Source organism: Pantherophis guttatus, chromosome 4, assembly GCF_059756535.1.
Source record: "Pantherophis guttatus breed Tessera chromosome 4, ASM5975653v1, whole genome shotgun sequence".
NCBI classification, from domain to species: domain Eukaryota; kingdom Metazoa; phylum Chordata; class Lepidosauria; order Squamata; family Colubridae; genus Pantherophis; species Pantherophis guttatus.
In genome coordinates, this window is record NC_142066.1 from 9,994,550 (window position 1) to 10,020,877 (window position 26,328).

The window sequence follows — 26,328 nt, forward strand, 5'->3', positions numbered from 1 at the left end:
GAGGAAATGGGTGGGGAAAAGATTGGCCTTTTCTATTGTCCTTTCCTGTTCTCTCTTCCAAATATGCATTTGTATTCTTTGGTTGTTGACATCTCCCCCATTCCTTGATTTGGATATGAAATCAGAAGTCCAAGAAATGATTTTACAATGCAATGAGGGGTCAACTTTCTTCTTCTACTGTGTCTTGGGCTACATGGGTGTCTTGGCCATTGCCAGCTTTATTGTGGCTTTCCTTGCCCGTAAATTACCCGACAGCTTTAACGAAGCCAAGTTCATCACCTTCAGCATGTTGGCCTTTTGCAGTATTTGGATCTCCTTCTTTCCAGCCTATCTGAGCGCAAAAGGCAAAGCCATGGTAGCTGTGGAGGTCATCTCCATCTTGTCCTCTAGCGCTGCATTACTGGGATGCATATTCTTGCCAAAATGCTACATCATTGTTTTGCGGCCTGAATTGAACCACAGGGAACAACTCATAAACAGAATTAGTAACCCACGTGACCTTTCTGGTTCAGCTAAAGTGTTGGAAAACAAAAATAATACAAAGACTGCTTTCTACAGGAAACTTACTTAAATCTATTCATACATTTATTTTCAGAGCAACCTGTTATCAGATAGGAATAATATGGGAAATGTAGTGAAATGAAAAGAAAAGTGAATGAATGAATGAAAAGTGAAATGAAAATGAAAAGAAATGTGCCCCCACAGAGACCCTTCTCTGTGGGGGCACCTGCTATCTGGAATGAGCTCCCCCCGGAGATACGGAGGATCCCAGATTTACGCACCTTCTGCCGTGCCCTCAAGACCTTTTTATTTCAACAGGCTGGCCTGGCCTAACTTCCCTTTTTAATTGTAAATTTTAAATCTGTTTTAAAATTTTAGGGGTATTTTAATCTGTTCTGGGCCAAACGATTTACTTGGGTTTTATATTGTCTTTTAAATTTTGTAGTCTGTATGTTTTATCTCTTTGGCTTTTCACAGCCCTGAGTCCTTCAGGTGTTGGGCGGTATATAAATCTAATGAAATGAAATGAAATGAAATGTATTTTTCTTTCTGTCTCACGCTTTATTCAAAGTGTATGCTGACCAGTGATCATAACAAAGAGTGATTTGAATTAGTTTACAATACGAAACCTGCATTTTTAAAGAAAATCTGCTGAAATTCAGATGAAATCATAGAAAAAAATGTGTACCACTCTCTGATTACAAACTATATCAAGAGGGCAACATCAAGATTAGCTACAGGAGGGTTTTAAAAAAAGAACTTGTACTCTTTGAAGAAAGAGGTGAGAGGTGGCCAAGTTGAGAGGTGGGCCAGTTGAATGGGAGCCTAGCTGAGTTTTGGCCAAATGAGAAGTGGCCCATCTGAGATATGGTCCAACTGGGAGGTGGATTGGCTGAGAGGTAGCCCACCTGAGGGGTGGCCCAGTGACCCAGCCTGACACCTGAGTGGAGCCAGTGTCATGCAAACAGAGGCCACTGAGCAGCAGGGAAATGAAGCTAGTTGGGGGTAGACCAACAGCTCTGAACAGCAGAAGTGCAGAGCTACCTGGCGGAGGAGTGAAGCACCCTGAGCAGTGACTAAGAGCAGAGTGGTGAACTAGCAGTGGCTGAGAGCAGCACAGATGACCAACTGAGCAGCGGCTGGCACAGCAGTGGCTGAGAGCAGCATGGTAGACCACCAGCAGCTGAGAGCAGCACAGTGGACCAGCAAATCAGAGTTCCCACATCAGCACATCTTACCAGAAAAACCTCCTAGAAAATAGCCAGAGACTTCCAACAAAAAAAGGAAATATTACTTCATAAAGGGCCAAAAAATTCTGGTAAATTCTTAAATTTTTAAAATCCCCAAATTCTCTTTCTTAAGAAAAATTAGTTTTCAATTTTTCAGTTTCTTTTTTCAATTTTTGTTCCAATGTTCCAATTTTAATCTTTTTTCAACTCTTAAATATCATTTTTAATTTAAAATTCCTTTTTCAATTTTTATTTTTCTAATTTTAAAATTCTTTTTTCATTTTTTTAATTTTTAAGTGTTTTTCCATTATATTTTTTAAATTATATATTTTTTACATTTTATTTTTTAAAAATTATCATTTTTAATTTAAAATTCTTTTTTCAATTTTTATTTTTTTTTAATTTTTTTTATAAAATTCCTTTTTATTAATTTTTCAATTTTTTTTCAACTAAGCATTTGAAAAAAAAGTTTAAAAAAAAAACCAGAAAAAGAGACAGACACTTAAAACTTGGAAGTTAGTGATGAGTTTTTCAAGATAGAAAACAGAACGTCAAGAACTCTTGTAAACTCACACTTCACAACACAGAAAATATTTAAACTTTTAGAAATTTTTGATTTTTTAGCAAATGAACAAAGAAAAAAGTCATGGAGATAGAGACTGAAATTATAGTGATTTGCAAAGTGTGCTATATGTTTCAGCTTATGCCAACAGAAGGTCAAAAGTATGTATGTATCAAATGTAAACTACTTGAATTACTAGGAGAAAAAGTAAAGGGTTTAGAGGCAACTCTAGCTACTCTGAAACTCAATGATCAAAGTGAGAAATCCCAACCTAAACAAGAAGACTACACCAAAATAAAACCCAATAGGGAGCATGAAGCTTCTAAAAAAATGATAACGCCATATATGAACATAAAGAAGAAAACATCAAAACACATTAGAGAACAAGCAGCTTCCGTAACAAACCAGCTTACACATGTACCCAAAGAACAAGATGGATGGAAACATGTCACTCTTAGAAGAAAACAACCAAGAGCAAAGTCCCTACTATCTACCTTAGCCCACTCCAATGAAGCCCCTCTGGAACTGAACAATCACGTTTATATCTTCCCACTGGAAGAAAATATACAGACCCTTACAAAAGAGCATTCATCAATAGTTTCTAAAAAAGAGGCAAAACCTGGGATTCCTATGACAGGAAGAAAAGTATTCCAGACTTCCTAGGGGGGGAAAAGGTGAATATTGGTGATAGGAGATTCAGTTCGTAGGGGAACAGAAACTATAGTCTGCAGACAAGGCAGTCAATCTAGCGAATTATATAGTTTCCCTGGAGCAAAAATCAAAGATGTAACTGAGTACCTTACTAACATAATCAAGCCCACAGATTACCACCCCATTCTTCTCCTACACTACACTCCTACAAGAATGACAGAACAATGAATCTGAAAATAATAAGAGATTACAAACAGCTAGGGAAGAAAGTTAAAGAATTAGGAGCACGAGTGGTATTTTCATCTATACTTCCAACAAAAGGCCAACATCCAATGAGAGAGCAAAGTATTTTAGAAATGAACCACTGGCTGAAAAGCTGGTATCATCAATAGAACTTTGGATTCCTAGACCATCATCTGTATTACCTAGATGAACGGCTACTGGCAAGGGATGGACTGCAACTCACAAGAACTGGAAACAATACATTCAGAAAATGACTGGCTCATCTTCTCCAAAGGGCTTTAAACTAAAATTGAGGGTGGGGGCAATCTTCATGACCTAAAGAACCTAATTTCAAGCAAAAACTACTAGATAACCAACCACATAAGGAGGAAGGGAGCAGGGGTGGTATTTACTTACTTTCCCTACCAGTTCACAAATGTGAGCGCATGTGTGCCTCAGAAACATGCCTAAATAGGATGCCATAGAAGTAAATCTTGAACCACAGAGAGTTTGGTACAAGGGGTAGTAATTTCTCTGTCAGATTCATTGCTTCAAGTTTTCAGCCTCGGTTCTCTTCTGCCAGAGTATCTCTTCAAATCCTTGTGATATTCAAGATAAAAATTTGTACTCACGTGGATCTTCAAACAGAAAATGATAGAGTTTCTCATTAGATGTATTCTCAAATATAATCCTTAGATCAATCTTTAGATGAAGTATTGGATTATATATGCTTCCCTATGGGTAGGATGGAAGGCAAAACATTTTCACAATAACAAGATCATCAAGATGTTTCTCCTGATGTTTTTGGTGCACAGAGTAGTTTCTCTGAGCTGCCCTGCAAGTGATTCTTTCCTTGTTCCACATTAGTGGTACCAGCCTGGAGACCTCATCATTGGTGGGATAGTGACTCACATGGGCTACCACTTTTATGAATTTAAATTTATTGAAAATCCTTCTATAACTCCTTATGAAATACCAGTGTAAGGATTTTTTTTCTTTATCTAATCTTACACAGACTTTCAAAAATCTTTTATATGAATAAAAGCTGTTTGTGCACAAATGTAGTATTTTTAATGTAATCTATGCCTTGTTTTTCTTTCAACTGTATCTGATTATGAGAGAAGAAATAACCTTTACATTCTTTTAAAGTCTTTCACATGAAATGTACAAAATTTCAAATCAAGAAGTCTCTATTTGAATGTTTACTGAGGTAAAGATAATTTTAGAAAGATTTGGCACTATTTCTCCTCACAAAACATTTATTTATTTTATTTTATTTATTTATTTATTTAATTTATATACCGCCCTACTCCCAAAGGACTCAGGGCGGTGAACAGCCAAACAGTAAAAATACAGAAATACAAAATTTAAAAAGCAAAGTAAAATCAAATTAAACAAGTTTGGCCCAAACATATTAAAACCCCAATCATTTAAAAATTTGTTGTTGTTGTTTTAAATCATGTCTGACCTATTGTGACCCCATGACAACATTCCTCCAGGTTTTCCTGTCTTCTACCATCCTCTGGAGTCCATTTAAGCTCACGCCGAAAGCTTCAGTAACTCCATCCAGCCACTTCATTCACTACCATCCCCTTCTTCTTTTGCCTTCAATCGTTCCCAGCATTAGGCTCTTCTCTTCTCTTCTCCTTCCTTCTCATTAGGTGGCCAAAGTATTTGAGTTTCATAAAACATACATACAGTAAATGAATGATACCTCCTGAATCTCTTCATATACCATTTTCTGTAAATCTCATAGAAAATAAATATAATACTTTGAAAAAAGTCACTACTTATATTTGTTGCAGTACATATTTGTTGGAAGTCATGAGAATGCTGTTTAAAATAAATCTGAACTCTGCATGAATTATTTAGCATTGTATCAAAGCTAAAATCTTCCTACTACTGTCAGAGAAAAAAAAGTTTGTGATTCATAGAGAAATGATGCCACCTTACAAGGCTGTAAAATTATTTTGTCAATGGGGGGATTTAACCTATTTGCAGTGTATTCACCAAATTTCATCAACACATTCTTGCCTTGGCCTTTGCTGTGAAGGAGATCAATGAGGGCTCTCACCTAATCTTACCTAATGTCACTCTTGGGTTCCACATCTATGACTGTTACCTCCATGCAAGGATGACCTATTGCACCACTCTGGACCTGCTTTTCAAATCCCAGGAATTTGTCCCTAACTACAAATGTGGTAGCCAGAAGAATCTCATGGCTATCATTGGAGGACTGGATTTTGTATCATCATCTCATATTGCTGAAATTATAAGTTTCTTCAAGATTCCACAAGTATGTTGTGAGAAGATTAACCAGAAAAATTCTGTATTCTGTTGCTGTTGTCGTTGAATAATTAAGGAACATTAAAATTTAGTCTCAGGTTCATGTTAAGATGTTCTTCCTGGCTTAAGGTCTATTAGTTAGCATAATTTTGAAACTACTATGCCAAATACAGGAAATAAGAATCCATAGACATTCCATACCAGAGGGAAGATTTGAACTCTTTGCTTCTATGAAAACAATTGATCAATTATATGTATTTGAAATAATTTCAAGAAATTCCTTTCTGTATTAATACTTAGAAGAATTTCAGGAAAATAATTCCTTCCTTGGATATATTTTATATTTGGACTAGACAGGACGATCAGATTTAATCTAACAGCTCAAGAGAATACTACTAAATTTTCTTTTAGCTGACGTATGGCTCATTAGCCCAAGAGGAATTTCAGAGCAGTAAGCTCTCTTCACTTTATTTCATGGTCCCAAAAGACGACCATCAGTGCCTTGGGATTATCCAACTGCTGCATCATTTCAGGTGGACATGGATTGGGATTTTTGCTGTTGATAACAATGATGGAGAACATTTCTTCTTTTATCCGCCTCTAGGGGGATCTGGAAGGAAATCATACAAAATTTCTTAAAATGAGGGAATGTCATAATCTCTTTGCATCTTAGTGCTGTGCAAAGGAAGGGGAACTGCATTTATTATTCATTGTAAAAATAACACATATTTCAAAAATGAAGTCTATTTTGCATTGCAAATTCCCCCCTTAGCAAGTGTGTGCATTTAAAAAAAGCATTTAAACATTAGCCACTTATTTTCTCATCAAAAACAAATAATTATCTCCTACAGGAATCACCATATTTTCTGAACTAGGCAAAAATATCCAAGACTGCACAGAAGGCTATTTCAATTCAACAACAATCAACGTATCTTGAACCCAAAGGGATTTGCACAAGGATAATAATGGCTGTGTATCAGAGTCATTGCTACAGGTTTCCTCCCTCTGTTCTCCTCTGCCAGAGTGTCTGTTCAAGATATGAATTCGCACTCTCATGGATCTTCAAAATCCCAGTGGTGGATTTTCTGATTAGGTGCACTCTTAGATATAAACCTTGAATTAATCGCTGTATTAACTATTGGAATAATGAAACCTTTCCTGTAGGATAGGATGAAAGACAGAGGCATTTTCAAGAGTGAAGATGTTGCTCCTTCTGGTGTTCCTGATGAAGAAAATAGTGACTCTGAACTGCCCTTCAAGTGATGCTTTCCCTGTTCCACATGAGTGGTACCAACCTGGGGACCTCGTCATTGGTGGGATGGCATCCCGCATAATTTACAACCTTTTTGAAATAGATTTTAAGAAATATCCTATTATAACATCTTATGATATACTAAAGTAAGGATTTTTTTTTCTTTTTGTAATCTTAATCAGTTTTCCCAAAATTGCTTATGAGAGTAAAAGGATTTCAGCATAAATGTAGGCTTGATATCTAATCTAACTCTCTCTGTCCAACAAATGTTTCTAGTTATGGAAGCATAAACAATTTTATTTAACTTATGGTAAAGTTTATCATACAATATATGAAACTCTGGTGCAAAACATCTTTTGAAGAACATTTGTAATATCAAAAAAAAAAAAAAAAAAAAACCCAAAAACCCACCTCTATCATCAATCTTAAAAAACATAAAATAAATGACTGATACTTGCTGGATTAGTTCATATTCTATTTTGTGAAAATATTTTCTATGTTAGAAAATAAACTTGGCATCATAAAAAGGCACTATTTTTATTTCTTATAGCAAATATTTGTTGCAAATTATGCAAATACTGTAGAAAAAGAAAATTTAAATCAAATTATACAGCATTTTAGAAAACTTATTACTTTCCTACTTTCATCGGAGAAAGAAATATTTGATATTCATATAGAAATGATGCCTCATAATGAGAATGATCAACTTCCTTTTTCAACTGGGGTATTTAAATCATTTGCAGCATATTAATCAAATTCTACCAGCACATCCTTGCCTTGGCTTTTGCTGTGAAGGAGATCAATGAGGACTCCCAGATCTTACCCAATGTCACTCTTGGGTTCCACATCTATGATAGTTACTACAACCCAAGGATGACCTATCGCACCACTCTGGACCTACTTTTTAAGTCCCAGGAATTTGTCCCTAACTACAAATGTGACACCCAGAAGAATCTCATGGCTATCGTTGGGGGATTGGATTTTGTCACATCATTTTATGTAGCTGAAATTATAGAATTCTTCAAGATTCCACAAGTAAGTTCTGAAGGGATTGAGAAGAAAATATTTAATCTTATTGTTGTTCTGGAATAATTAATGAGCATCAAATATTAGGGTTAGGTTTGTGTAAAGATGTTCTGCATGGCTCAAAGTCTACTCCTTAGCACTCTTTTCTGAAACTACAATGCCAGTTATAGGAAGTGAGTATCAGTATGGTCATTCCATACTTAAGGGAAGATTTGAACTGTTTCTATTAAAGCAATTGATCTAGTATATATGTTTGAAATATTTCCATCAAATTTGTTTCTATATACTTTAAAGAATGCTGGGGGAAATGTTCCTTGGATATATTCTGTATGAAAACAAGATAGGAAAATTTAATTTAATCTAAAGACTCTAAAGAATACTACTGGACTTTCCTTTAGCTAACATATGGCTCATTAGCCCAAGAGGAATTTCAGACGAGTAAGCTCTCTTCACCTTATTTCATGGTCCCCAAAGAGGACCATCAGTACATTGGGATTGTCCAACTGCTTCACCATTTCAGGTGGACATGGATTGGGATATTTTCTGTTGATGACAACAATGGAGACAAATTCTTACAGAAAATACAGCCCTTACTTTCACAGAATGGAATCTGCTCAGCATTTATAGAAAGGCTTGATCAAAAAGTCCACTTGGAAGATTTCCCAGAACTTGATGAAACATTCTCAATCATTTCAATTAATATGTTGTATAGCAAATCTGATGTATTTCTGGCCTATGGAGAATCCTGGACAATTATGTGGCTAAGATTTATAATATTTCTGCTGGATCCTGAAAGCAAGGAAAAGGCATTATTTAGAAAGGTGTGGATCATGACTGCCCAGATTGACTTTATCCTATCAGGCATTCAAATCGCTTCAGATCTCAAGATGTACCATGGGGCTATTTCCTTCACTGTACATTCAAAGGCAGTTGCCGGTTTCAAGGAATTTCTTCAGGCCATAAATCCTTTTTCAAATGACAGAGATGGGTTTCTGCAGGAAGTTTGGGAACAAGCATTTGATTGTTCATTTCCAAAGCCAGAGTTACAAGGAATGCATAACAAAACATGCACTACGGAGATGAAGTTAGATGAACTTCCTGCACCTTTGTTTGAAATGGAAATGACTGGACAAAGCTACAGTGTCTACAATGCTGTTTATTCAGTGGCTCATGCTTTGCAGGATCTACACATATTGAGGTTCAATAGGAGGAAAACTATGATGGGTAAAAAACCTGATCTTCCACAGTTGCAGCCTTGGCAGGTATTCCCTTTGCATTGGACTCTTCTCTTATTTCAATGAATGACTTGTGGAAAGTCTTAATATATTCTGTATGTGTAATCTACTATGTAAAAAAACATAGAAATAGGATAATTTCTTGACAGTGATAACAATTAATTAGTGGAAATTTTTTCCTTCAGAAATTCTGGGTGCTCCATAAAATATTTACAGGCCCCTCACATCCTGGACATAAACTGTTTCAACTCCTACCCTCAAAACGACACTATAGGGCACTGCACACCAGAACAACTAGACACAAGAACATTTTTTTCCCGAACGCCATCATTCTTCTAAACAAATAATTTCCTCACAACTATCAAACTAGTTACTAAGTCTGCATTACTATTAATCTTCTCATCGTTCCTATCACCCATCTCCTTCTACTGATGATTGCATGACTGTAACTTGTTGCTTGTATCCTTACAATTTATATTGATTGTTTCCTAATATGACTTGATTGCTTATTTGTTCCCTATGAATAGATAGAATAGAATAGAATAGAATAGAATAGAATAGAATAGAATAGAATAGAATAGAATAGGAGGTTTTTTTTTTTTTTTTTTTTTTTTGTATTATTGGCCAAGATTGGACACACAAGGAATTTGTCTTGGTGCATATGCTCTCAGTGTACATAAAAGAAAAGATATGTTCATCAAGAATCATAAGGTACAGCACTTAATAATAGTCATAGGGTATAAATAAGCAATCAAATCATACTAGGAAACAATGTCAATATAAATCATAAGGATACAATAAACAAAATTGCAGTCATGCAGTCATAAGTGGGGGGAGATGGGTGATAGGAATGATGAGAAGACTAATTGTAATAGTAATGCAGACTTAGTGAATAGTTTGACAGCGTTGAGGAAATTATTTGTTTAGCAGAGTGATGGCATTCAGGGAAAAAATGTTCTTGTGTCTAGTTGTTCTTAATGACTATCATTAAGTGTTGTACCTTATGATTCTTGATGAATGTATCTTTTCTTTTATGTACACTGAGAGCATATGCACCAAAGACAAATTCCTTGTGTGTCCAATCACACTTAGCCAATATAAAATTCTATTCTATTCTATTCTATTCTATTCTATTCTATTCTATTCTATTCTATTCTATTCTATTCTATCCTATCCTATTCTATTCTATTCTATTCTATTCTATTCTATTCTATTCTATTCTATTCTATGGGATATTTATGAAGAGATTGGATAGCCATTTGTTTGAAATGTTGTAGGGTCTTCTTGAGTTTGCTGGTTTATTAGAAAACCTCCAAGGTCTCTTCCAACTGCGTTGTGTTGTTTTGTATAAAATAGATACCAAAAAATCTGTTTCTGTTGCTATTCTGTCATTTGATTATTCTGCCATTCAGATTATCAAGAAGCTACTATAAAAATCATGGTACACATGTTGATAGCAGTTATGTGGGAAATCTCCACAGCTTTACACAATAATAGTTGTGTCTAAGATGGCGTCCCGGCGCTGAATCCCGGATCCTTGGGGGCGATGCCTCGGCTTGGGGGGACTTCGGGGGGGTCATTTTGAACAGCTATGACCCCCGTTTGGGAAAAAGAGCACCTGGGGATCCCATTGAGAGCTTTGTTAGCTCTCCGGACCACCCCAGCTCTGAGGAGGACGACGTTGAAGCGCCGGTGGGTGAGGGCGTGAAGGATGCGGCCTGTGGGGGCGGCACTAGCACCGGCGGCTATGGGCGGTCGCGGCGGTGGCGGCCCCCTGACGACGGCAACGTTTGAGGCCCCTACGGAGGTTCCCCACGCCCCTGGATGCCTCGAGGAAGATCTAGAGGCAAGGGGCGGCTGGGGGAGTCCGTGGGGAGGCCGATGGCGACGGCGACGATGGTGGCGGCGGCAGCCATGGCGGCGGCTGCGGTGATGGCAGCTGGTGTCGGGGCAGCTCCCAGCGGCTTGCAGACCTGAACTACAGCATAGGATTCTTCAGCAACAGCCTTAGACTGAGCTCTGGGAGATTGGAGAGTGTTGGACCCTTGGGGGAAGGGTTACCTACATGGAGACCCAGAGACACCCCCCCCCAGGACGAGCTGGATGGGGGGGGGACGAAATAGGGCAGCATTATCCATCAGATAATGGTTGAGGGATTTGCAGGGGTCGGAAAAGAACTACAAACCTATGCGGCTTGAATTTCCCCTCCCTCTTCCATCCTTTGGACCGAGTTTAGGCCTATGGGCCTTACTACGGTTACAGCTACCCATCTACTTTGGCCTGCTGAATTATTCCGAATTTTCCCCCTTTTACATCTAGCCTGTCTGAACTCCCTGCCATGTAAAATCTCTTCAACGTGAATTTACGAACTTAAACCTCCTTCCGAGCAGGATACTTGGACTCCCGGATGCTACTAATCCCAGGAGGGATACTGGTTCTATGGACATAAGGCCAGTGGGAGGCGGACTATGGCTATCCTCACGCCCGGATTTCCATCAGAGTTTCTATGGGTGGCCTAGGTGAGAGCATGGCTGCCCTGGAAACCTCCGGGGTCGAAGGATATGCACCTCCTTGGCCATTGTCGTGAGAGGACAATGGGCTTGATGGCCTAACCATGGACTAGAATTTTCCCTATGTTTGTAACATCAGCGGTACTCCCTTCCCTTGGACTTTGTCTCCCCTGATGATTATATGTATTCGGTGTCGGAACTCCTCACCCTGCGAGATTCTCCCCTCTCGCAGGTTTGGCCCTCCACATTATCGAGGGCCTATCTCGATGACGGACTTTGGAGTCCAGAGAGATGGCATGGAGCAAGTAATAATTTGTGGGGTTTTTTAGGGAATTTTTTAAAGATTTTAAGGGGTTCTGGGAGGGGGGTTTGTAATGATCTTTCTAGAGAAATTGGGAAGAAGACTCTGGGGGATGGGGGGGGAGATCCACCAGGGTCAGAGCCGAGCCCGGCACAGGGTAACGATTTGGGAGGTGTTGGTCGAGGGACTGGGAAAGGGATGGGGGACGATACCTATGAGGTCTGTAGCATCAGCACGGTAGATGGGAGGGGCAGATATGGTGGGAGCAGGGGACCATATCATGTGTTGGGGGCTCGCACTCGCTGTTTGAGAGCAATTGCTTGCCCCGGTCCCCATGGCTCCTCTCGGAGACTAGGTGGCTTAGACACTCAGGATCTGGGCCTTCGGCTGATGTTATGCAATGCCAGGTCCATGGTAAATAAGGCCCCCTCATTCACGATCTTATACAAGAGGGAGGAGCGGACCTGGCGGGTATTACGGAGACCTGGTTGGGCCCGGAGGGTGGCGTCCCTCTGGTTGAAATGTGCCCACCAGGCTTCAGAGCATTCCATCAGCCGAGGGTCCAGGGGAGGGGCGGGGGGTGGCAGTTATTATTAACGAGGATCTGGATCCAAGGGAGACCACTGTGCCTCAGATAGCCGGATGTGAGTCCCTCCTTGTGAGGTGGGGCCATGGGGTTCAGATGGGCTTGTTGCTTACGTACCTGGCTCCTTGCCGCGTGGCAACAGCCCTACCTGATCTACTCGACGTGATAGCCACGGTGGCAGTAGATACACCCAGGCTTTTAGTCATGGGTGATTTCAACTTGCCATCCGTCGGTGAAACGTCTGAGGTGGCTCAGGAGTTCATGGCTTCCATGACGGCCATGGACCTGACCCAGTTAGTTCATGGCCCTACTCACAGGGGAGGTCACACTCTGGATTTGATTTTTGTCTCTGGCCAGTGGTTGAGTGGTCTTGTTATAGGGGATATAGACATGGAACCCTTGTCATGGACTGACCACTCACTCCTTCGCCTAGATCTTCGAACCGCGACCCCTCGCCGCAGGGAGGCGGACCCAATTAGATGGATCCGCCCCAGGCGCCTGATGGATCCTGATAGGTTCCAGACGGAGCTTGGGCCATTTCCTGAGGATCTAGCACATGACTCGGCCGAGGACCAGGTAGCCGCCTGGGATCGGGCGGCTGGTGGGGCCTTGGACCGAGTTGTGCCTTTGCGGCCTCTGACCCGATGCCGATCCCGGGCGGCTCCTTGGTTTACTGAGGAGCTGAGGGAAATGAAGCGCCGGAAAAGACGCCTGGAGAGCGGTTGGAGGGCCAGTCTCGCTGAATCTGATCGAACACTGGTAAGGTCGCATATTAAGACCTACCTAGTGGCGATAAAGACGGCAAAGTCTAACTACTTTTCCGCCTCTATTGCGTCATCAGGGAATCGTCCGTCCACCCTGTTTAGGGTGACCCGCGCCCTGCTCCATCAGGGAGTGCGGGAGGATCCCTTAGAAGGCAGGGCGGAGGATTTCAGACAATACCTGTATGACAAAATCGCTCAGATCCGGGGGGATTTGGACTCTGACTGGGTAGATCAGGGCAGGGTGACGAGGAACAGTCTTGAGAATGTTATCTGGGAGGAGTTTGATGCTGTGACTCCCAATGATGTGGACAGGATTTTGGGGAGACTTAGTGCAGCCACATGTTTACTGGACCCGTGTCCCTCCTGGTTGGTACTGGCTTCCCGGGAGGTTACACGAGGCTGGCTCCAGGGCGCAGTTTGTGTTGGCAGGGGGGCAGAGGTCGACCTTGAGGCCTCTCATTTGTGGAGTGCCGCAGGGATCGGTCCTCTCGCCCCTTCTGTTCAACATTTATGTGAAGCCGCTGGGCGAGATCATCCGTGGCTTTGGGGTGAGATACCACCAGTACGCTGATGACACCCAGCTGTACATCTCCACCCCAGGCCACCCCAACGATGCCCTTGAAGTGATGTCCCAGTGCCTGGAGGCTGTGCGGATCTGGATGGGGAGGAACAGGCTCAGGCTCAACCCTTCCAAGACTGAGTGGCTGTGGCTCCCGGCATCCCGATATAGCCAGTTGACTCCATCACTGACTATTGGGGGCGAGTCTTTGGCCCCCACTGAAAGGGCCCGCAATCTGGGAGTCCTCCTGGATAGGCAGCTGTCTTTGGAGGAACATCTGACGGCTGTTACCAGGGGGACCTTTTATCAGGTTCGCCTGATTCGCCAGTTGCGGCCCTTTCTTGATCGGGATTCCTTGTGCACAGTCACTCCCGCCCTCGTCACCTCTCACCTTGACTACTGCAACGCTCTCTACATGGGGCTCCCCTTGAAGAGCACCCGGAGGCTCCAGCTGGTCCAGAATGCAGCAGCGCGGGTAGTGATGGGAGCAACATGGCACTCCCATGTAACACTGCTCCTGCGCGAGCTGCACTGGCTCCCGGTGGTCTTCCGGGTGCGCTTCAAGGTGTTGGTTATCACCTTTAAAGCACTCCATGGCATAGGGCCTAGCTATCTCCGAGACCGCCTTCTGCTACTGATGACCTCCCATCGACCTGTGCGCTCCCACAGAGAGGGCCTCCTCAGGGTGCCATCAGCCAAACAATGTAGGCTGGTGGCCCCCAGGGGGAGGGCCTTCTCTGTGGGGGCTCCTACCCTCTGGAATCAGTTTCCCCCGGAGATAAGAAGAATCCAGGACCTCAATGCCTTCCGTCGTTCCCTGAAAACCTATCTTTTTCAGCAAGCTGGGTTGGCTTAAGAAGAAATTTTTAAAATTTTTAAATTCTTTTAATTAGTCTGTGATTCTTAACTTTTGGGCCAAAATTTATATATATTTTTAAATGTTTTAATATTTGTATTCTATGTTTTTTATCTTGGCTGTACACCGCCCTGAGACCTCAGGGAGAAGGGCGGTATATAAATTGGAAATTAAATTAAATTAAATTAAATTAAATAGTTAAAATGATAAGTAATATTACTTTTAGTTATCATTTACGAAAATAATCAATTCTCCAAGAACATTCAGTGTAGCTCATTAAATTTTCATGATTGGCAAGCTGAGTTTTCTGTCTCTATCAGATATTTAGAGGAATAGCTGACTCCTTTTAACTGTGGCATGCATAGTATGAAACAACTCTATGTTTGCAGTAGTCTCTAACTCACATTTATCTATTAAAGAAAGCTTGTGTCTCAAATTGTAAAATCTGGTTAAAGAAAATTAGTCAGACCTCAGACTCTCAAATAGCTTTGTACCAATGAGTAAATATTGGATATGATCTATCTTGAATTAGTTTGCTAAGTAGTAAAGTTAATTGGATAAAGTGACATAATTCCAAAAGCCAATTTTCATTCTGTTTCAATTCATTTTTACCTTTCCTTAAAATAATATTGTTGCAATATTTTTAGGATCAGACTCAATAATAATAATAAGAGTTAGAGGTTTAAATATATTTCTCTTTAATTATAATAGGCATTCTATATTCACTGAATATTCACAGATAGAAGCGAAGAAAATGGTGAAGGTGGCTCCTTATATATACAAGGGGTGGAGCCAAGAGTGGGAGTGGTGAATTATGAATACATTAAGAGTCAAAGAATAAGTTAACCCCTGATATCCCTTATATACATTATTTACACATTAGGGAATAAGGCATTTACATCTGACAAATCCCCCTCTAAATGCCGGTTCGCTATACAACACCAATTACATTCAGATTCAGGACAATATAAGACATACAATTTAGAAGTTAAATATTTGTGCTGTTTAGAAGGTAAAGGCTTCGTCAATATGTCAGCTAATTGTTCAGAGGTATCACAATGCACTGCTTTGATAAATCCATCTTGGGACAATTGTCTCACATGCTTAAATTTTATATCTATATGCCTGGATCTTTGTCCAATGGCATCGGATCTAGATATTTCAATGGCTGCTTTATTGTCTTCATGCATAACAAAAGGCAAAGCAGGTTTTTTCCAAACATCTGAAATTAAATCATTAAACCATACAAGGTTATTTGCAGCTTTGGATAAACAAACATATTCCGCTTCTGTGGTTGAAGTGGCTACCAGTTCTTGTTTACCAGTGTACCAGTAAACTGGACAGTCATTTAATAGAAAAATATAACCAGAAGTACTTTTTCTGCATGATATATCTCCAGCCCAATCCGCATCTGCGTAACATGTAAGTTTTGGTTCTTTATTATCACTAGGTTCTAATACTAGGCAAAAATCTAATGTACTTTTCAGATATCTTAAAATTCTTTTGACAGCTTCCCAGTGATACATTGTTGGTTTGCTAACGTGCCTTGATAATAAATTGAGTGGTAATGCAATATCTGGCCTAGTCCAATTAGATATATAAAGAAGTGAACCTATGACTGATCTATAAAATGTATTATCCTTGAATTCAGGGGAAGATTCATCAGTATTTCTAAGGAAATCAGTTTGCATAGGAGTGTCACAGGGTTTGGCATTGTTTAAATTGCATTTGTTTAGAAGTTCAATAATCTTATCTTTCTGAGTAAGTTTGAATCCCCTTCTAGTTTTGTTAATTTGTACACCAAGGTATTTGTTTACTTTACCTAGAGATTTCAACGAGAAATGTTCATTTAGCTTGTTTACAAAGATTTCTCTTCTCTCTTTGTGTTTTCCTATATATAAAATATCATCTACATAAATCAATACAAATTCAATGTAATCATCACTCTTTTTGACAAAGAAACAGTTATCAGCAGTGGTAGCGTTGAAATCCATGGTCTTAAGTACTTTTACCAAGCAATCGTACCATCTTTTGCCAGATTGCTTTAATCCGTATAAACTCTTGTTCAATAGCCAAATTTCATTTTTATTAGTGTATTGACTGTGGGGTGCTCTTACATATATTTCCTTATCTAGTTTTGCGTGTAGATACGCAGTCTGTATGTCATATTGAAATACATCAAGATTGAGTGCAGATGCTACTACTAGAGCTGTTTTAACACTCTCTGTTCTTACTGTGGAGGAGTACGTGTCAGTATAGTCCTCCGGATATTTTTGTGCATAACCTTGTGCAACCAATCTAGCTTTGTATAGAGTATTGCCTCCTTCTAGGTTCTTAATTTTATAAATCCACCTGGTACCAATAATTGTTTTATCTTTAGGTGCAATCGCAGGTGTGAATACATTTAATCCTTGCAAACTCTCCATCTCTTTTTTCATAGCTAGTTCCCATTTTTCCTTTTCTTCACGAGGGAGTTTTAATACTTCCTCATATGTATTAGGTGTTATTTGTTCACCATCCATATGCATTATGTAATCTCTGTATTTATTTGGTATTTGATTTCTGTTGTTCCTAATAGCTCTTTCAGGTTTGCTATGGTTGTCATGCAAATATCTTGCTTCCTTTTTTGTTAATGTGTCTGTCTTTATTTTGTATTGACTATTTGTCCATGTTTTGGTTTTGTTTTTATTTTTGTTGATATTTTGATTTTCTATTGTCCCTTCCTCACGAGATTTTGTATCTTTGCATTTATTTGGAAATATTTCATTAAGATGTAATTTAGACCAATTGGCCTGTTCATGGAACACAGCTGTTCTGGAAACTATAAATTTGTTATTATTATCAATGAATCTGTACCCTTTGGTGCCAGTTTCATATCCCATAAATCTTAGTCTTCTGGATACGTTTTCTCCCTTTCTTCTCAACTGTTTAGGTATGTGTACGTCTGCAGTGACCCCAAATATGTGCATGTGTGCTAATTTTGGTTTCCTATTATACATCACCTCATATGGTGTCTTATTCACAATACTGGACCAGGTTCTATTTTGAGTGTAATTTGAATAATGTAAGGCTTCTGACCAAAATTGTTTGCCTAAACCAGCATCCTCTAATGTGCACCTAATCATGGTTTGTAATGTGGAATTCTTTCTCTCTGCAATCCCGTTCTGGAACGCAGAAAATGGACTAGACGTGTAATGTAGCATTCCTCTATCCTTTAACCATTGGGAGAATTCTTTAGACATGAATTCACATCCCCTATCTGTCATAATTTGTTTTATTCTGATATTATGTTGTGTTTCTATGCGTTTGTAAAATTCCTTAAATTTTTGAAAGGTTTCATCCTTGTGTTTTAATGTGTAAACAAAACCATAGCGACTGTAATCGTCTACTATTGTTAGGAAGTAACGTTTTCTATAAGTGATTGATGGAGTTAATGGGCCAACTAAGTCCATGTGTACTAAGTCAAAAATTTTGTTAGTTGATCTGGTGGATTTTTTTGGCCTGGGACTAGTTTTTAGTTTAGTAGATTTGCATACTGAGCATTCCAAATAATTTTCACAATTTTTTATTTTGACACCTTCTGCGTGTTCAGTCATTTTTTGTACTACAGGAAAACTTGCATGTCCTAACTTCCTATGTAAGATGTGAGCACACTCATCATGAATTGGTTTACCTATTTTTGGTTTTTTCTCATTGTGTGTATCTGTGTGATCATGAGATATTTTACATTCATCATTGTCACTGTTACTAATATTTTCATCATCTGCCTCAATACAATCTTCCATATTTGAATCAATGTTATGTAACCATCTTTCTTTTGTTATCAGATAGGGTAGGCCTCCTTTAATCATCACAGTGCCTACATTTGTTTTATTCTTCTCTAAAGTTGCTTTTCCCTTTGAGAAAACTATATTGATGTCAGAATCTCTGCTTAGTTTTATGGCACTTAGTATGTTATGAGGTATTTCTGGTATTAACAATACCCCCTCTATTTTTCCTAGACCAGGTAAGGTCACATTCCCTCTGCCTAATACTTGAACCTTTTCTTGATTAGCTACCTTTATTACAAACTTATCTTCTGTAAATGAAGATAATATATTTTTGTTATTAGTGGTGTGATTAGTTGCCCCAGAATCAATAAGCCAATTATTGTTCTCATTTTGTTGCGTTTTAGTGCTGTCTTGTTTATTTAGTCCATTCAGTGAACCAGATTTTCTCTCTTTTGAATTTTCTCTGCCCCCTCTACTTTCTCTGTAATTTGGTGGGCTTCTATATTTATGTCTATCTGTGGAAGACTGTCTATAATTGTATTTATTCCTATATTCTGACCTATGTCTTTCCTTTGAAATTTTGGGACAATCTCTTCTATTGTGTTCCCTGGACCCACAATTGTGGCATTTAAAAGTTTCATTATATTTTTCTTGGGAAGCTACCTTCCTAAAAGATTTGTGTTCTGTGTGATTGCTATAACGATTTTTTCTTGAATTGTCTTCTGCTATCAATTTGTTAGATAGACTTTCTATGGATAAATATCCTAGATTGATGGTGTCTAAGTGTGACATAAAACTATCCCATGATGAATCAAGTGAATTGATAATAACACTTTTCATTGTTTGATCTGAAATCACTTCCCCCCTCAAATGCAGCTCAGCTCTTATTTTGTTTAAAGATATTAAATGCTCACTTATGGAAACCCCTGGTTTTACTCTGGAAGAAAAGAAGTCCTTAGACATTCTTGTGGTGGTAGCTACACTATCGCTGTGAAACAAATTAAACATGCATTGGATTATTTCTGAGACAGTTAGATTTGGTTTGATGCTATGATACATTGCAGGAGATACGCTAGATATTATTAAGAAAAATGCTTTATGGTGTAAACAATCTATTTTTAAAGTCCAAGGTCTTCTTGGGGGACTAGTGATAAAAAATAGTAAATTTTCTTTCATAAAGACAACCTGGAGTTGTTGATACCATTCTTGCAAATTAATGCCATCAACCCTAAGTTTTGGGAAGTCACTGGGTAAGTTTCCCACATTATTTTGTCCATTACTTACAACCTGAGGTAGTCCGTGGTCTCGCAAGTGTAGGAAATTGCAAAACGGCATGGGGATGCTCGCAACGAGTCTGCGCGGTTCTCTGGCCAGTTCAAGTCTTTCCAGACCGTCTACGTAGTTTCGCACATGCGCGTTGTTCATTTCTTCTTTGGCGTCGTCGTGGAAGGTTCTCTCCATTGTAGCTCGCTCGCTCCGCTCCTCTTCAGACGAGTCGGTCTCTGGCTCGGTCTTAGGAGTTCTGATGGCGGCGACTGCTCTTCTCTTTCTTTTGGGTGCGTTGGCACTTGCTTCGGTCTGCGGTGTGGGGCGGAATCGACATGGCTCTCTGGGCTCGGGCGTCGTCGCTCTCGAAGTCAGGATGGGAGCGTGCAGGTCTTGAAGTATCGGCTTGTTCGCTTGCTTCTTCGTTGGCGCTTTGGAAATTTTTAATTTTGGCCCAAATGCAGCAAAAAGCGTCTTCATTGCTGACTTTACTTGGGATTTCGTTAAGTCGTCTTCACTTTCTGATTCTGGCTCTTCCGAAGAGTTTGAATCCTCCTTTTCACTTTCGTTGTCTGATAACGTTTTTCGCGCCAGAAATTTTGAACTGAGCATTTTGATTGGCTCTGCTTCGTTCACTTTGGAGGCTTGTTGAAACCAAGATGGCTGCCATTCAAAATTTCGCGCGGGATCACATTTTTTCTTTTTCATAACGACTTTCTCTGTAGTCATATCACTCACAGTTTTTTGGTCTTTGGGTTTCTCTTTAGCGATGTTTTTCTCTCTCGCTGCTCCGCTGTTCTTCAGCATTTCTTGGAGGTTCGCGATGAGGCTTTCATCATTCTTCTGGCTTTTTAATAACTTCAATATCTCTGACCTGAGTTCGTTATTTTCTATTTCGATTTCCTCCTGGTCATCATTTTCATTTATTAATTCTTCTTCTTCAGTGCTGTATTCTTCGGATTCTCTCGAAATCGCGTTTGTGGATTCGTTGATTATTTCTTGTTCAGTTTCTATTTCTTTGCTGTAGGCCCTGGTGTTGGGCCTATCTTTCTTAGACATTTTTAGGTATTTATTGAGTCAATTAACCATCCTCTGCTACCAGCTTGTTGCAATATTTTTAGGATCAGACTCAATAATAATAATAAGAGTTAGAGGTTTAAATATATTTCTCTTTAATTATAATAGGCATTCTATATTCACTGAATATTCACAGATAGAAGCGAAGAAAATGGTGAAGGTGGCTCCTTATATATACAAGGGGTGGAGCCAAGAGTGGGAGTGGTGAATTATGAATACATTAAGAGTCAAAGAATAAGTTAACCCCTGATATCCCTTATATACATTATTTACACATTAGGGAATAAGGCATTTACATCTGACAAATATCAAATTAATAAGAGAGTAGACTTGGAAATTTCCATGCGGTATTGATTATCAATTTTCTAAGTATACATATTTAATAATAGTTATTGGAATGGGAAGAATGAGTGAATGAAACTTGAATATGTTGTTTTCCTCTCTATTATATTGCTTTTAATTCTGTTTCTGTTTTATTCCCTTTCAAGTAGCTCCATTCATTTCTTCAAGGCATTTCCTTTAACAATTCAGCTGGGGAGAAAGTATTCCTGAATGGGAAAGGGGAAGCAACAGGTGGATTTGACATCACCAACTTGGTCACTTTTCCAAACAGATCCTTTCAGAGAGTTAGAATTGGAAAGCTGGATCTACAGGCTCCAAATGGGAAGGAATTATCCATTGATGAAGATACAATTGTCTGGAATACAGCTTTTAACCAGGTATCGAATTAGTGAATTGACTATGCCTTAATCCATTATGATCCCATATTGAACCTAATCTCTTTCAAAATCTGATTCCTGGATTTTAAAGAAACAGTGGAATATTCTTTTCAAATGTTGTTGATGATCAAACATTAAATTGACAAAATGATATTACAATACAAAAGCCATGTTTGCATATTCGGTTTGCATTTCCATTTGAAATCACAAGAGTGGTCATGTTTCCATGAAATTGTCACCCTGTGCAAATATTTATTCCCCCTGCTCTTCAAACAGGACCTTTTCTACATAATTGTGGTTTCTACATATTTTTAAGTTGTGGACGAAACTAATAAATTCAGTATTCTTTTCTGTGAGCTTGTCACCAAGTTTTATTATTTGTTTGTCCTGTCCTACAAATAGGAAATTTTGTACATCATTCTAATTTCTAGTTTTTTTTTTTTAATTCCTACATCTTTTTATCTATCTTTTGGGAAATAAAAAAATAATTCCCCTCCATAAAGGAGAAAAATTACAAACTGTTTTAAATATCTCCAAATTCAAAACCTTTTATGCTTATCACCAGGTTCTTCCAATTTCTCGATGTAATGACCCTTGTTTCCCTGGATCCTGGAAGAAAGGGATTGAGGGGGAACAGTTCTGCTGCTTTGACTGTGTTCCATGCCCAGAAGGGAAGATTTCAGATCAAAATGGTAGGCTAGGAATTCTACCATTTTTTATTAGACTTAAGCAAATTTTAGTAAATTAATTGGTTGCATGAAATTAATAAGGTGATTTTCAATAATATGGAACACCAAGAAAGGAGAGTATTTGCAGCTCAGGGTTGAAATGAGGAGTCCTTGGTACTCTCTGAGCTTGCTTGTTTTCTTGCAAATGTTTCATTACCTTAACTAGGTAACATGATCAGTGCTAGTAAGGAGTGATGTTTGCTGTCAGTTGTGTGGGTATCCACATTCCAACAAAATGGATACCTACACAACATTATCAAAAAGTCCCTGATTACCCAATTCAGTAGAGCACAACCAACTCAAACCCTAAAAAGAATTACATTGCCATATGTCAAGAATATCTCAAAAACCACCAACCGACTATACAACTGCATGGAATCAGCTTTTTTTTTTTTTTTGCTTTGATTTATATGCCGCCCTTCTCCGGAAACTCAGGGCGGCTTACAGTGCGTTAAGCAATAGCCTTCATACTTTTGTATATTTATACAAAGTCAGCTTATTGCCCCCACAAACTGGGTCCTCAATTTACCCACCTTAGAAAGGATGGAAGGCTGAGTCGACTTTGAGCCTGGTGAGAATTGAACTCGCAGTAATTGCAGGCAGCTGGATGTTAAATGCTGCCTTAGTAGGAGGCATTAGCTTCCTACACCACTCAAGCTCAGTGTAGCACACAAGCCAACTAAAGCCCTTCAAAACATTCTAAGCAACTAAAAGGCTAAGCAACCCTAAAAGAAAAGAAACAGAAGTCATCTCAACATACAATGTAAGAATTGTATGTATTGCAGTGTAAGAAACAGGAAGACTGGAAGAACGCATCCATGAACACTGGCAGTCAGGAGAAATGAAGAAAATTCTTTAATTTCACAACATATAAACAGATTTAACTATAGTTTCAATTGGGAAACTGTGACAATCCTAGACCAGGCCAATTCCAAAACTGCCAGGGAATTTCTAGAAGGCTGACACTCTGACAAATCAGCCACTTATAGACACACAGACATTAACAACATCTATAGACTATGCAAAAGAGGCAATCAGCCCCAAGGAGAACAAAAAGACTCCAGCATCTCCAGAGAATGGAAAGGGGAGTAGAGGGATAGATAGGAGGGGAGAAGAGAGGAAGGGGAGAGAGAGGAACAGAAGAAAGGAAAAAGGAGAGGAAGAAAGGGAGGGGAAATAAGGGTAGGAGAGGTTAGAAAGGGAGGAAGAAGGGAGGAGTGGGGGAAAGAAAGAGGAAGGAGAGAAGGGGAAGGAGAGGAGGAAAGAAGAAAGTAGAAGAGGATAGAAGAAGGGAGGGAAGGGAAAGAGAGGAGAAGGAGAAGAAGGATTGTTGTAAAATAAGGGAGATGGAATGGTAGGATGAAGATTGAACTAATATAAAAGTTAAAAGAGCATATGTATGATTAACAATGGATAAGAGACTGTACATTTAAGATGTGTATGAGAAATATAAATAAAAAACTTTTTCAAAAAAAACCCAAAAAGACTCCAGCACATCTCCACCAGTAATCAGCATCATATCAGCAAAGATTAACTCCAGTGTTAACTTCAGACCAACAAGCAAGTATAAAATACCCCAAAGAAACTGCCAAAGAGCCATCAATAAACAGCCCAACCAAGGAATCTCTAAGACAGTCCCCACCCATACAGACAGGCAAGATACCAGAATATAAACTGACAGCAAGCAGCACTCCTTACTAGCACTGAAGATATTACCTAGCTAAGGTAATGAAATGTTTGCAAGGAAACAAGAAAGTTCAGAGAGCACCAAGGGCCCCTCAATAATATGAAAAAAATATCCTTGATTTTCCTTCCAGATATGGAAGATTGCTTTGAATGTCCAGAAGATCATTATCCAAATAAAGAAAAGAAAAGATGCATCCAGAAACTGCTGGTTTTTCTAACTTTTGAAGAAACCTTGGGGATTGGTTTAGCCTCAGCAGCTCTTGGTTTCTTCTTTTTGACATCTTGGGTACTTGGAACTTTTATTAAGCACAGGGAGACTCCCCTTGTCAAAGCCAACAACCGTTCACTCACCTACACCCTCCTTGTCTCTCTTCTGCTCTGTTTTCTCTCCTCTTTGCTCTTCCTCAGCCAACCTGGCAAAGTGATCTGCCTTCTCCGACAATCAATGTTTGTCATCACTTTCTCAGTGGCCATTTCTAGTGTACTGGCCAAAACCATCACCGTGGTTGTCGCTTTCATGGCCACTAAACCAGGATCTCAGATGAGGAGATGGGTGGGGAAAAGATTGGCTTTTTCTATTGTACTTTCCTGCTCTATCATCCAGGTATGTATTTGTATTCTTTGGTTATTGACATTTCCTCCATTCCCTGAGTTGGACATGCACTCAGAGCTCCAAGAAATGATTTTACAATGCAATGAAGGATCATCTTTCTACTTCTATTGTGTCTTGGGCTACATGGGTATCTTGGCCATCGCCAGCTTTATCGTGGCTTTTCTTGCCCGTAAATTACCCGACAGCTTTAATGAAGCCAAGTTCATCACCTTCAGCATGTTGGCCTTCTGCAGTGTGTGGATCTCCTTCTTTCCAGCCTATCTGAGCACAAAAGGCAAAGCTATGGTAGCTGTGGAGGTCTTCTCCATCTTGTCCTCCAGTGCTGCATTACTGGGATGCATATTTCTGCCAAAATGCTACATCATTGTTTTTAGGCCTGATCTCAACCACAGGGAGCAACTCACAAAGAGAAATTAGTGCATCTTTTGATTTTTCTGTCTCAGAGAAATAGCTAAAAAAATGACTATTAAGACTATTATCTATAGGAAACATATAAGTGATAAGAACATAGAGTTTTTATTTCTGTCAAAGAAAGATTTGTGTAGGATGTTTATGATTATTAAGGTTTATTATGATTGCCCATTCCAAAATCAATGCCCTTGCTGCTTTATTTTCACCATTTTTCAAGATTCTTTAACCTAATGCTTTCTCCTTTTCAGCACTTCCATTGAACTTGATTATGGTCATCTCGTTTTTTTTATTCCCTGTTAGGATATTTCATATATTGGCTCAAATGAAGTTTTATATTCGACGTTTTTATGCTTTGAATTCCTAAAGCATTAAATAAATATAGTAAAAAGCTGGCTTCCATTTTAAAAACATATGTTTAACACAGTATCATAATATATTAACTTTGAATTTGTTACTGTTCTTTCAAATGTAAAATTTATTGAGTTTGAGATTCCTGTAAGTTTAACTGCATTTTAGAAAAGGATGACAATTATTTGAGTGTATTCTTCTAAATAGATTTTAAGCAATAAATTAGATTATTTGAACTTCGATGTATGGACCTGCTTTTTTTTTTTTGTCTGATATTAATCCCCACTCCCATCATTGTTTACTGGGTCACAACAGAAAATATCAGAATGACATCTGATCAAAAGCAGAAGGAGCAGCTGACCATGCCACACTGGATGCTATACTGTGCCATTTTTGCAATCTGTGCCCTTTGACAGTGCTCCAAATAATAGAAAAGATGCAGAATTTGGTCCATCCAATGTCTGTCAACTTCAAACCGAACCTGGCGGGAACCCTTTTCTCGTTTTTCAGTTGCCACATACTATGGAGGTGGGGTGTTTGTGTGAAGATGTTGGGATTCATTGCCTGACAAAACACCCATCTTTCCCATGGGTACCAAGGTCATCTCCACAGGTGTCAGATAAAGAAGTGTGGGAGTGCCTAAAGAGCCTGCCAATTCATTTAATTGGACAACGTGACCAGTAACACATGGGAAGGGAGTCATTTGCTATTTTATTTATTTATTTATTTATTATATTATATTTTTATACCGCCCGTCTCCCGAAGGACTATTTTAATTATACTGAAACCCTGGGAAATGTTTAGAGTTGGTTTTCCATTTAAGTGTGCCAATATGATGTACCCAATAAAGAAACTCTTTGGGGAAGATTCCAGCCTTGGAGTTTTGATTGGCTTGGGCTCATTAGTTGGAACCTGGACAGTATCCCTGGTACAGCTGGAAGCTCTGGTGCTATAGTTTCTGGCAAAGGAGTCACAATAGCCTCAAAGATGCTTTTTTAAAAGGCAACTGGACTGATCTTTCCTTGAGGAAGAAGAAATTTCACTTCTCATCCAAGAAGCTTCATTGGTTCTGGCAGGATGGTTGAATTATGAAGGGATTAGTTCTGACAAGATAGAGGAAGGGTTGGCAGGATCGAATTTTCTTTGCAGTCATTTGGTCTTAGCATTCTC

The 26,328-nt window shown here is 39.2% G+C and overlaps 1 protein-coding gene across 1 annotated transcript; it reads left to right on the forward strand.

Moving 5' to 3' along the window:
• Positions 1 to 2,376: 2,376 nt before the first annotated feature.
• On the forward strand, positions 2,377 to 24,816 carry LOC117658698 (vomeronasal type-2 receptor 26-like). Its single transcript, XM_087893298.1, has 3 exons — positions 2,377 to 2,937; positions 21,938 to 22,064; positions 23,918 to 24,816. Exons 1-3 carry the CDS (start codon positions 2,377 to 2,379, stop codon positions 24,814 to 24,816), a joined length of 1,587 nt encoding a protein of 528 aa, XP_087749424.1.
• The last annotated feature ends 1,512 nt before the right edge of the window (positions 24,817 to 26,328 follow it).

What these genes read in the sequence shown, in the direction of transcription:
- LOC117658698 (XM_087893298.1), top strand. Translation starts at nt 2,377, where the DNA reads ATGGAGATAGAGACTGAAATTATAGTGATTTGCAAAGTGTGCTATATG. An exon ending in TTCCTATGACAGGAAGAAAA is followed by an intron (nt 2,938 to 21,937) that starts GTATTCCAGACT and finishes GCTTATCACCAG; the next exon opens with GTTCTTCCAATTTCTCGATG. An exon ending in GAAGATTTCAGATCAAAATG is followed by an intron (nt 22,065 to 23,917) that starts GTAGGCTAGGAA and finishes TTTTCCTTCCAG; the next exon opens with ATATGGAAGATTGCTTTGAA.